Source organism: Microcebus murinus, chromosome 12 (assembly GCF_040939455.1).
Source record: "Microcebus murinus isolate Inina chromosome 12, M.murinus_Inina_mat1.0, whole genome shotgun sequence".
Taxonomy (NCBI): domain Eukaryota; kingdom Metazoa; phylum Chordata; class Mammalia; order Primates; family Cheirogaleidae; genus Microcebus; species Microcebus murinus.
In genome coordinates, this window is record NC_134115.1 from 22,410,679 (window position 1) to 22,423,773 (window position 13,095).

Sequence of the window (13,095 nt, forward strand, 5' to 3'; positions counted from 1 at the left end):
CCTGTGGCGGTCTCCGAGCCGCTCTTCCTTTGAGTCACATGTGCAAAGCTGTCGCAGTAGACAGCAGCCACAGACGTCCTTCTTCTCAAGGCCAGAAGAGCCTCAGAGCTGTCTCTCCCTCAGGCCCGTCTTCCAGCCGCCACTGCCTCCGCACTGAAGTGACCCTTTTAACAAATCCTAGCCTCGGAATCAGGTGGAGAGCACCTCTCGTTTTCATGAGTGTCTCTGAGTAGAATGTGAGTCAGAGTTTTCCAGCAGCAAGAGGGTTTTGTTTTGCAACCACCTCAGACATGGAGAGGTCACTGAAAGTTTGTAATTACCTTGCAAGGAAGCCTCAAATGTGAGGAGGCCTGATTCTAAAGACTTCTAAATTCTAAAGAGAAACGAAGACTTGCATGTCTTTTCTGCTACATTCCTGGCTCCCATGTGCTTTCCCTTTCCTGCTTGCTCCCTCGGAAGCCTCCCCCACCCTACACTTTCCCCATCTGCAACTGGGGAGGGCAACTTTTAAAAGGCAAGCTTGCAAGCTGGCGAGTTCAAATAAAGATCACCTGCTTTAGCATAAATTCTAATACAGTAGAGCAGTTCTTCCTTGGCTAACTGGAAAAGCCTACCCTATGGGCAAAAGTTTCCTTTACCGTAATAAAGAGATACATGTATGTGATGGAAGCTATTCTGAATTTTTTCAGAAAATAGTTGTTGGGCCTGTCCCTGTCTGGCTCTCTTTATAGCTTATCATCACCCAGGTAGAGCCCCAGCAGCCAGACCAACCGGAAATTGCCCTTGGGCTCCCCCTGCTGGCCAGATTCCACCCCCAGCTTCCTACCCTCTCCTGCGGCCAGCACCTGGGAGACCTGGCAACGCCCCAGGTGACTCTCACTCCACATTCTTGTTTCTCTGCACAGCCCTTCTCTTCTGGGTAACTCAAAAAATCAGGCTAAAGAAGGAGGGAGGCAGCACAGGCGGCTAGACCCGTGCGATCTCTCTTTGGGGTAGCACATACCATTCCAGAACTGGCCTTCCACCTGGGTCGGGGCGCGGTGCACACATGTCCCATGCAGGAGCTGCAGTCCTTTTCCGCAGCTGCTGCACTCGTCGTAGCCAAGGCCGGTACAGGTTTCGCAGGCCCGGTGGCAGGGCTCACATTCTCCCATTTCTTGGTCACCATAGAAGCCAGAGCCACATTTGCTCACACAGCTGCCATCTACATGAGAAAACAGAGAGAAAGCATGAAGGCTGAAATCTGGCCAGCCTAGCTTGGTACAATCTGCAAGGCCAAGTTTTTTTTTTTATTTGAACAATTTTTGTAGAGACAGGGTCTTGCTATGTTGCCCAGGCTGGTCTTGAACTCCTGGTCTCAAGTGATACTCCCATCTAAGCCTTGCAACGCACTGGGATTACGGGCATGAGCTGCCACACCCAGCCAAGGCTGAGTTCTAAAGAGGCTGAAGAGGTACAATGCACACTACGTGGTTGATAGACATGTTTGTAACTGACTCAAACTGTACAAAAGTAATTCATGCAACCAAAACATTTGTACCTCTGTAATATTCTGAAATTAAAGATAAAATAAAATAAAGAGGTTGAAGAAAGTTTTAGGAACATATTTTGTTAGCATTTGTTTTTAAAGAAACCAAGATCGCTTTAGCTTCCATCAACCCATGAGTATGTTTTCATAAATCCAACACTTTATCTAAGTCCTCTTTCAACAGAGAATTTATTTAAGTTGGCCATCGGCTTAAAGGGTTAAGAGCACCAAATAAATAACTTTACATCCTTGAGGCCTTAAAATAAATCTCTGTATAGAGAGCCACTGAAGATCGTTGTGAGCTGTCTGCCTCACTCTTTCTCCCGCAAACAGCAGAGAGCACTGGCCTATTAGTTCTTCGACTGGAAAACTCACAGTGTATTTCTTTCTTAACTATCCATTTCCATCGAACACAACGAGTTGACAGAAACCTCAGACAAAGGATCTTGTTCAACTCTTACATTGCGCAGGAACATGCAACGTGGATGAAGTCTCAAGAAAAAGGTCAGCGTTCTGAATATTCCAGGTGACTTCAATTGCAAAACATTTATCTTCAGCTCCCCTCCCCTCTTCCTGCCCCCTTCTTCATCCGGTTCACTCTTGTTTCCATCGGCTTGGAGATATTTGAGATTAATTAGTGAAATAGGAACTATGCTTCAGTAATAAAAGCAGAAGGAAGTAGTCCTGGCTAACGTCTATTTTCAAACCCAATTTAAATTCCTGCTGGGACCAGAGGTGCCAGTGCAGGAAGACTCCAAATGCAACCGTATGAGCCCCCCATCGCGTGGACCAGGCGGGGCTCCGGGGCTCTGTTCTTGCTTTGCACGGTACCACTTTCTGGCTCACCCGAGAGAAAGAAGCCCTCTTCACACCAGTAACACTCGTTCTGGTCGCAGTTGCCGCAGTTCATGTCGCATGCTCTGCATTCTGATTCCTCCGGGTAAGTCTTGTCAGGGCAGGTTTTGTAACAGCGGTGTTCAAACCTAGAGGAAGAAGATGTCGTTTCTTCCATGAGATACATTGTATTTCTCTTGACCACCATAATGGTTTTTTATTTTAAATTTAGGGTCTTACTCTCTTGCCCAGGCTGGACCATAGCCCACTGCAACCTCCAACCCCCATAATTTTTAATCTCCATATATATGTCTATGCAGCATTGTTTTTTGTTTGTTCGTTTATTTTTTTTATTTCTAGGTTATGTATATTGCCTTTGCCCCACCAGAGTCAGAGCTTCAAGTGTGTCCATTCCCCAGACAGTGTGCTATGCAGCATTGTTTTGTTTTGTTTTTGAGATGGAGTCTCACACTGTCGCCCAGGTTGGAGTGCCATGGCATCAGCCTAGCTCACAGCAACCTCAAACTCCTGGGCTCAAGCCATCCTCCTGCCTCAGCCTCCTGAGTAGCTGGCATGACAGGCATGAGCCACTGGCTAGTTCCTTTCTATTTTTAGTAGAGATGGGGTTTCACTCTTGCTGAGGTTTGTCTCGAACTTCTGAGCTCAAGCAATCCTCCTGCCTCAGCCTCCCAGAGTGTTAGGATTACAGGCATGAGCCACCATGCCCAGCCTATGCGGCGCTTTTTTTTTTTTTTTTTTTTTTTAGCAGGAATAGATAACTGGATTTCAAGGTGGAAAACGTCTTCTTGGTCTATTGTAGCCTTGCCCTCCTCCAACCAAATCATTAACCACCTCCTTCTGGACCTCAGGAGACTTCATCAGGGCAGCTGGGGGAGGGCCGGGGACAAGGAAAGGGGTGATGACACTCACATGGAGGACTGAGCATGTGCCAAGTATTGGCTCATTTACATCTTTGCACACATACCGTACGGTAGGTATTACTTATCTTTAATTTCTAGACAAGGGAACTGAAGCTCAAGGTTAAGTGCTCAAAATCACATGGCTAGTTAAAGGTGGGACTGGGATTTTAACCAAAGTCTGCGTGAACAGATTGCTTGTGCGATTTGCCACACGGCAGCTGGCACTTAGGCCTAAGCAGCGCAGTGTTGCAGCTTACCAAAACGTGTGCACACAGATTATTAACAATGATGGCCCAGTGCCTTTCACTTGAAAATATTCTCACATATATACTCTGTTATTCTCATTCTACAGTAAAATGTTGTCATTCAGACTCCACTGAATTGCAGGCTCGCTTGAAGGTGGAGGGGAACGAAGTCGACCACCGGCCCTTTTTTTTTTTTTTTTTTGAAACAGAGGTTCGCTTTGTTGCCCAGGCTAGAGTGAGTGCCATGGCGTCAGCCTAGCTCACAGCAACCTCAAACTCCTGGGCTCAAGCGATCTTGCTGCCTCAGCCTCCCAAGTAGCTGGGACTATAGGCATGCGCCACCATGCCCGGCTAATTTTTTCTATATATATCAGTTGGCCAATTAATTTCTTTCTATTTATAGTAGAGACGGGGTCTCGCTCTTGCTCAGGCTGGTTTCGAACTCCTGACCTCGAGCAATCCGCCCGCCTCGGCCTCCCAGAGTGCTAGGATTACAGGCGTGAGCCACCGCGCCCGGCCGTCCACTGGCCCTTTGATGAATCTCAAACATCAACAGGATGTCAGGGGAAGCCTTTTTTTTTTTTTTTTTTGAAGCCTTTCGAAGTTACTAAATATCCTAAGAGATCATAAATGTGTGATTGCTGAACCAAATATCATACATTTTACCCCCAGTGATAGTGGGACGTATCTGTCAGTGTATTTGTTTCTCAAGGAGTTTTATGAAACAGGCTCATGAGTGAGTCTCAGGGAGCTGGGGAGGCCCACAGGGTTGGCCCCAAAGCTTAACAGAGGATGCTTTCAAGTCACAAGGGAGAAGTTGCAGGTGAGAGGGTATATTCAGGTGTCAAAATGAAGAAGGCGTCCTAGCACTCTGGGAGGCCGAGGCGGGTGGATCGCTCAAGGTCAGGAGTTCGAAACCAGCTTGAGCAAGAGCAAGACCCCGTCTCTACTAAAAATAGAAAGAAATTAATTGGCCAACTAAAAAATATATAGAAAAAATTAGCTGGGCGTGGTGGTGCATGCCTGTAGTCCCAGCTACTCAGGAGGCTGAGGCAGGAGGATTGCTTGAGGCCAGGAGTTTGAGGTTGCTGTGAGCTAGGCTGATGCCACAGCGCCCCAGCCTGGGCAACAAAGTGACACTGTGACTCAAAAAAAAAAAAAAAAAAAATGAAGAAGGGGGCTAGCATGGAGTTAGGCTGCAGAGTTGCAGAGCTGTATGAGGGACAAAGAGGAGAATCCCTCATCCACTTCTGCATAGTCACGACTTTTACATTTGAGTCTACTCTCCTTCCTCGGTTTTTTGAGGAATGTTTTGCACCCGCCACCATGTGACCTCACCAAGGAATGCTTACATTTCCACTGTTCATTTCTGCTTGGGGATCCTGGGGCAGGCCATATGCTGGGTAAATGTCAACTACGAATACACTGACAAATTACTTTCTGCTCATTAAATGTCATCTGGTCTACATTGTAATAATCAAACCTGGGAGCATTTTTGCCACCCCTCCTCCCCTATTTAAATAGAACATTCTCTCTCTCTTTTTTTTTAAGAGGCAGGGTCTCTCTCTGTCACCCAGGCTGGAAGGCAGTGGTACAGTCACAGCTGACTGCAGCCTCAAACTCTGAGGCTCAAGTGATCCTCCTGTCTCAGCATCTCGAGTAGCTGGGACTACAGGCATGCACCATCGCACCCAGCTAATCTTTACATTTTTTATAGAGACTGGATCTCACTGTGTTGCTCAGGCTGGTCTATAACTCCTGGTCTCACACAGTCCTCCCTACTCGGCTTCCCAAGTTGCTAGGATTAGAGGCACAAACCTCCGAGTCTGGCCCTAAATGGAACAATAATTTAAATCAGTGGGTCAGGAGTGCAAGGATGTGAGACGCAGTCAATGTAGAGAATAATTAAATCTATGAGGCTAAGTAATGATAGGGGTAACTGATCATTTTTTAATATGTTTCAGCTTGTTGGGCTTCCCTCTCCTTCCCATCCTCCTCACTGCTTTTACCATCTGCTCACTTACTACCACATTTCAAGCCCCTGGAGTTGGATGGAGGGGAAAAGGACTGTGGTGACGGGAGGAGGTGGCCCGCCATAGCTGAGGTGTCCCAGGTTTAGACCTGCCACTAGCTTGTGGTGCAACACAAGCAGAACCCAGCAGCTCTCTGAGCGTCGGTTCTGGCGATCAGCGTCAAACCTGCGATCCCGACCATCGCAATGGAAAGACGAAAAGAAGAAACGGACGTGAGAGTTTGCATATCCCCAAACTCCTGAGCTCTTAGCATGACAGGGAGGGCTTATGTAGCCTTTGCATTTACCCAGGGCCTTCCTTTCCTTTTCGTCTCCCTTCTTTTCTTAGTTTTTCTTCCAGGGTAGGCAACACTGTATGCTAGAAGGGAGACTAGAATAGGACGGCGAGGTGGTGTTGAAACACGCCATCTTTGATTGTGCAGATTTTTTTATCACAGAATGGTGGGGGTGATGGTTTCATTTCTTCATCTCTGTTTCATTTAACCTAGTGGTTTGTGTCTCTCATGGCCCAGGAGATGAGTAAGAGCTAATGTAGCACCTGCTTCATGCTGGAGCATCAGACTCTGGTTAAGAACAAGGTCTCCATGCAGACTTTTAAACACAGCTTACTTGGGGCCAGGTATATTACTAAGGTCTGTCGATAAACAGCAAGATCTGAATCTTGGTAACTCATGGCAAGATTCCTAGACACCCGTGTCAGGCTGGATGACTTCCAGAATCAAGAAAGAGAAGCCTTCCTTTCGAGGTAAGAAAGAAGCTGGGCTCTTATTGCTAAACCCAACAATTGCTCATTAATAGCCTGACGGGACAGAGTTGCTTCGGGCTGCAGGGGCTCTTTTTGCTTTAATCACTGGGTTGAGGATTAAGTCAGTAATGCTTAAACTGCAGAAAAGTTAGTGCCATGAAAAAAAAAAAAAGGCCAGACTTACATGTAATACCCCATAGCACACGATGTACAGGTTCCCGGATCATCTGGAAAAAAAATTATAATGATGAACAATGATAATCACCAAGAATTTGTCATTTGGAAAAATAGACTTTGGAAAAGTCGTGGCTTGAGACAAAAAATACTCTGGCATAGCTTCATGGGATGTACTGTCCAGAAATGATATTTGATCAGATTGTACCATTTTTAATTAGTAACAAGATGTACACTAGGATTTATCTTTATCAAAGGTAGTAAAATAAAATTTCTCATAAATGCTTGGCCCTGACTTTCAGGAAGGAATAAGCCCAAGCTACTGGCTCTTCAAATTACACATCAACAACCATCTACGTTAGAAACCTCCTGATCTCTACTGAGATAAACACATCAGGCATGTCCTCATGCTCACACACAAACATCTGGAAGGGACTATGAGCTCCTGACTCAATTTCCATGAGTTATCCCAAACGCTTGCTGATGGAAGCATCATTTGGGAGGCTCCTTTGAAATCTGTACTATTATTTTTCCCAAGTATCCACTTCATATTCTGCACTTTGCAACCCTCTTGAAGAAACTGTCCTGTTCTCTCTCTGTTTTTTGAGACAGAGTCTGGCTCTGCTGCTCAGGCGAGAGTGTTGTGGCATAAGCCTAGCTCACAGCAACCTCAAACTCCTGGGCTCAAGCGATCCTCCTGCCTCAGCCTCCCCAATAGCTGGGACTACAGGTGCAGACCACCATGCCCAGCTAATTTTTCTATTTTTGGTAGAGATGGGATCTGACTCTTGCTCAGGCTGGTCTGGAACTCCTGAGCTCAAGCGATCCTCCTGCCTCGGCCCCTCAGAGTGCTAGGATTATAGGTACGAGCCACCGTGCCCAGCCACAAACTGTCCTGATCTCATCAAGAGTAATGATTCAATGTGTTTCTATTGGCTCAGAGAAGGGTCTTTTCCTGCGGCTTTCAGGGGACTTAGAGAGAAAGGATTTTGAGAGTTACCATCACAGTCTGTTTCTCTCCCTCCTAACACTTCCCAGAAGAAGCAACCTTCAGATCTGATGATTAAGAGAATTTCATGACTTCCTCTGGCCTGCAGTTCTTGCAAGTAACAGTTACCTCCGGCAGGTTCTTCCGGTGTTCTAATCTACATACACCCTAGTCCTGTCTTTTTATTTTAATAAGAGATAGAAAACAACTGCTCCTCCTTAAAGCATTCCTCTTGGTACATGAGGATTTTATTTCACCTTTAACTTTATCTAAACAAAACTATGTCCCCTAAACTTTATTCATTACTTTCTTTTCTAATCTGGTCTGGGCTCTATTCTGGCTTTCTTAATGACTACCTCTTGGGGGGTAGAGACAACCCCACTCAAATCTTTAGTCACACATTTATCTTGGGTCCTCCCAGGGATTTTGGAAGATGATAGTGTACTACACATAGTATGATTAATGCATTGCACCCAAAATGACAGCAGGTAAATTTCTAGAAGAGTCTCTGCCAATTAAACAGAGATCCTCAGAACCTTCTGGAAATAGCCTGGTGACAATGCCATGGAATGGGAGCTGGCCTGGGAATTTGGCTACCTGTCCCTAGTTTGAAGTTTAAACTCAGGCTTAACTGTCTTGTGAACTTGCACAAATGTCACTCTACTTTCTGGGTCCTGGTTTCTGCAGGGCTAAAATGAGCTGGTTGGACAACATAGCTGTTAAGACTTCCCAGAAGTCAAAGATTCTGAAGTTGAGTCTAGCAGGAGTTGGCAAACTATGGCCAACCCTGGGGCCAACTCCAGCCTTGCCCATTCAGGTGCATGTATTGTGCATGAATGCCTTCACGCTACAGCACCAGAGTTGAGTAATTGCAAAAGAATCTGAAAATACTTACTATCTGCCACTGCACAGAAAAAGTTTGCCGACGCCTGACTATAGCACCGTCAGCTCATGACTTTGTCATGCTCGCTTTGGTTAGGTCACACAGGTGTAAATGTAATTGTCTTTACAGCTGCTTCCAGAGTTTCTCTTAGGGCGAGAACCGTCTATATTTAGGAAAATACCTTGTTAAGCTGCTTGGGGTAGAAGTTTAATTGGAAGAGTTGAAAGAGAGCCAAGACAACCAAAGAGATAGAAAGGCCTTTTTACAGGAGGCTGTGATTCGCTCATGGGAAGGAAATGGTTTTTCATGTCTGGGTCAACATGGTTTGTAATAAGGTGACTAAAACAGGACAGCAAAATGAACCAAAAAGCCAGGCTAATTAAGTGGAACTAGGAATCTGAAGCCAGAGGTGCCCATGAGAAAGAAAACATCCCTGGAATTCTTAGAAATCTTGGAGAGGGATTTGTACTTCCATAACCCACAGATTGAGGATCTGAATCCATTGCAAGGGGTTGCAGGGACCCCAGTGAACACCAGTGGTTCCACTGGGCTAGTTTGTTTCTCACTATGAGTCTAATTTTGCATCTATATTCTTTTCAGTTCTTCTGCTAAAAAAACCTCCTATTACTTTGCTTGCATTTGGGCAGCTTACTTTTCTCTGCCTGTCCCTGATGAACATATCTGATGCTAACAATTTTGCTAATTTGGCAAGAGGCTGGGGAAATTCTAATCCTGTTCTCTAATGTTCTGGTCATCCCTCCCATCTAGGAACTTAATGAGCTTGCTCTCTGCTCCTTTAAGCAGGTCACTGATGAAAATGTTAAGTAGAAATGTGCATACCAACGTCATCTTGAGATCAGGGGCTTTTCCAGCCCATTTGCACAGTGAACCTGGTACCTTCACAACAGTTTGCATAAATGAATAATGCATAGAATAGGAACTGTGTCTTAAAACAGCTTATGAATGCCCATTAGTTTTTCTCATTATTACCAGTTCGAAAGGATGAGAATTATTTTTTAAAAAAAAGTTTCCACCCCAGAAGATCCACAAGTCAGACATAAGCTAAATGGATTTAGCTTGACCACTGAGAGGCTGCAGTTATGGGATTAAGGAAGAGGGTAACAATCCCAAACCTAGAAGTTGACCCTAAGTCAACGTGGCGTGTAGATGGTGAGAAGGGGTGACGTAAGGAGACAGATGACATTTCCTGGCTTCTGGTGCATGTGCCGTGGGAGGTGGTAGGGCGGGGAGTCTAAACAAGCTACAGTTGTTAACTGTCTTGGAAGGTGTTATCCAAAGTCGGATGTTTAAATAGCTTTGGTTATTTGGTCTTGTCAAACTTTTGAGCTGAGAGAGCATATTCTGAGGGGAGACGGGGCAAGTTCAGTCAGAATTCAGAGGGAGCCTCACATTTGGAATAAAGCCTTCAGAAACAGTTGTTGGCTTCCAGCTGCTCACATCCCTGCTAAGGAGAAGGTGCGAGCAGATGCCTTGTCAAGACGGGGCTACAGCCTTCCTGTACTGGGAAAACTCATTGTTAGTGTCTCATTTTTATGGGGCGGGCTGGGCAGGGCTACTATGTCTCCTGTGTCTTGCGGGCTCTCCATGATCCTGTGTCATCTTCTCACTGTGTCCTCAGGATCATCTGCATTGGAACTGCTCACCAATTCACTGTCCCATGGGGACACCCCTGCTGTCATCCCCACCTTCGTGGCCAGCTTACATTTCACTTTGTTCCCACTCGTACCTACAGCCTTCACCATTGAATATGGATGGACAAAGGCCACAGGAGGAGGTAGCGCATCTTACCTATGAAATGTGTGGGAAAGGGGATAATTTAAACTTAAGATGAAACAGAACATTTTCAAATGTCCAGAGACGAAGAATTTATTTTTATGGTTTACATAAATTTTGTGTCCCATAATTAAGCTAAAAAGCCTCTAATTTGCTTTTTCTAATTGTATTGTTCATCTTGCATGTTGATTTTCATTTGGGGGAGACAGAAGAAACTCTGTGCCTTAAAGATAGCCTTTTACCATAGAATATCTAAATATGCCAGAATTAGCCACAGATTAGATATTCATAGACTTACAGTCCTAACTACTCTCCAAGTTTCATCAACAACAGAAATCTGAAGTAGTAAATAAGCTACATACTCTTTTGATTGATCACCCTGTTGGCTTAAAAATTAGCATGTACCCACAATGCATGTGTGTCTATAAATTATTTATTAGTTATTGCTATTTATTATATACTAGTACATGAATATTTTGTATGTATTAAAAAGATGTGCTAAAGTAGAAAATTTAAGAGAATAACTTAAAATAAATGTGAACATAAGTTCTATTTTTTTTTTTTTTGTAGCCCAATGGATTGTTTTTTATATTCTCTTTGGAGACCAGTGACCCAGGCCACACCTGACCAAATGCCACATCTGAGCTAATTAATTCATATTTAACCTTGCAAAAACATGTTTTACACTTTGTTACTTAAGATTATAATGGAAAAGAATGGCTCTCTGATGGGGTCACTCATCTGCATGGATATGAAGACGTTGTGTACGCATGTGCAGAATGTGTTATGATCAAGTCAGGGTATTTGGGGTATCCATCACCTTGAGTATTTATCATTTTTATGTCTTGGTAACTAACTTTTAACTGTTATACTTTAAAATATACGATATATTGTGCTAACTATACTTGCCATACTCTATCACACATTAGAACTTTTTCCTTCTATGTATGATTCTAATTAACTTGTTCACCTGGTATTTTGAGTTAGGAGATAAGTGGAAATAAAGATATGGCTGGGAGTGGTGGTTCACACCTGTAATCCGGGCACTTTAGAGGCCAAGAAATAGCAAGATCCAATTTCTACAAAAATTAAAAAAGAAAAATTTGCCAGGTATGATGATGCATGCCTGTAGTCCCAGCTCTCTAGAGGCTCAGGCAGGATGTTCACTTGAGGCCAGGTGTTTGAGGTTGCAGTGAGGTATGATGACACCACTGTAATCAAGCAATAGAATGAGACACGGTCTCTTTCTCTCTCTCTCTTTTTTTTGAAACAGAGCCTCATTCTGTTGCCCAGGTGAGTGCCGTAGCATCAGCCTAATTCACAGCAACCTCAAACTCCTGGACTCAGGCGATCCTCCTGCCTCAGCCTTCCGAGTAGCTGGGACTATAGGCATGTGTCACCATGCCCGGCTAATTTTTGTTTCTATTTTTAGTTGCCAGGCTAATTTTTCTTTTTCTTTTGTTTATCCTTGATTTTTTTTTTTTTTTTTTTTGAGACAGAGTCTCGCTTTGTTGCCTAGGCTAGAGTGAGTGCCATGGCGTCAGCCTAGCTCACAGCAACCTCAAACTCCTGGGCTCAAGCAATCCTACTGCCTCAGCCTCCGAAGTAGCTGGAACTACAGGCATGCACCACCATGCCTGGCTAATTTTTTCTATATATATATTAGTTGTCCAATTAATTTGTTTCTATTTATAGTAGAGACGGGGGTCTTGCTCTTGCTCAGGCTGGTTTCAAACTCCTGACCTTGAGCAATCCTCCTGCCTCAGCCTCCCAGAGTGCTAGGATTACAGGCGTGAGCCACCGTGCCTGGCCTATCCTTGAAATTTTTAAATATTTTTAGATTCAGGATATTATGGGGGTACAGACCTGGCTAATTTATTTATTTATTTATTTTTAATAAAGATGGGATCTCACTCTTGCTCAGGCTGGTCTCTAACTCCTGAGCTCAAGCAATCCTCCCACCTTGGCTTCCTAGGGTGTGAGGATTACAGACATAAGCAACCACACCCAGCCATCCACTGAAGTCTTGAAGCCCTCAAAGTCTTCCATGAGGGTTGGAATCAACTTCTTTCAAACTTCTGTTAATGTTGCTATTCCGACCTCTTCCCATGAATTATAAGTAGTCTTAATGGCACCTAGAATGGTGAATCCTTTTCAGAAGCTTTTCAGTTTACTTTGTAAAGATACATTAGAGGAATCACTGTCTATGGCAGCTATGGCCTTACAAAATGGCCTTAAATAATAGGACTTGAAAGTAGAAATTACTCCTTGATCCATGGGCTTCAGAATGGATGTTGCATTAGCAGACATGAAAACACCATTACTCGCCTTATATATCTTCATCAGAGTTCTTGCTTGACTAGGTGCATTGTCAATGAGCAGTGAATATTTTGAAAATCTTTTTTTTTTTTTTGAGTAGATCTTAACAGTGGGCTTAAAATATTCAGTAAGCCATGCTGTAAACAGATGTACTGTCATCTAGGCTTTTAGTTCCATTTATAGAGTTCAGGCAGAGTAGATTTAGCATAATCCTTAAGGGCCCTAGGATTTTTGGGATGGTAAATGAGCATTGGCTTCAACTTAAAGTCACCAGCTGCGTAAACCTCTAACAAGAGTCAGCTTGCCTTTGAAGCTTTGAAGCCGGGCATTGACTTCTCCTTACTAGTTATTCAAGTCCTAGATGGCATCTTCTTTTAATAGCTTTTTCATTTACAAAACCACAAATCCATTGTTGGTTTTTTTTCGGTTTTTTTTTGAGACAGAGTCTCACTTTATGATTGCGTGGCATCAGCCTAGCTCACAGCAACCTCAAACTCCTGGGCTCAAGCAATCCTCCTGCCTCAGCCTCCCAAGTAGCTGGGACTACAGGCATGCACCACCATGCTCGGCTCATTTTTTCTATATATATTAGTTGGCCAATTAATTTCTTTCTATTTATAGTAGAGACGGGGT

At 44.1% G+C, this 13,095-nt stretch overlaps 1 protein-coding gene across 1 annotated transcript in view; it reads right to left on the minus strand.

Annotated features, from left to right (window-relative positions):
- PCSK5 (proprotein convertase subtilisin/kexin type 5) overlaps positions 1-13,095 on the minus strand; it is a 427,474-nt gene that overhangs the window by 51,144 nt on the left and 363,235 nt on the right. Inside the window, exons 25-27 of the mRNA XM_012759779.2 lie at positions 6,489-6,531; positions 2,375-2,511; positions 1,004-1,204 (exon numbers count right to left, since the gene is read on the minus strand). Coding sequence (XP_012615233.2) covers positions 1,004-1,204; positions 2,375-2,511; positions 6,489-6,531 — 381 coding nt within the window. The remainder of the gene's footprint in view (positions 1-1,003; positions 1,205-2,374; positions 2,512-6,488; positions 6,532-13,095) is intronic.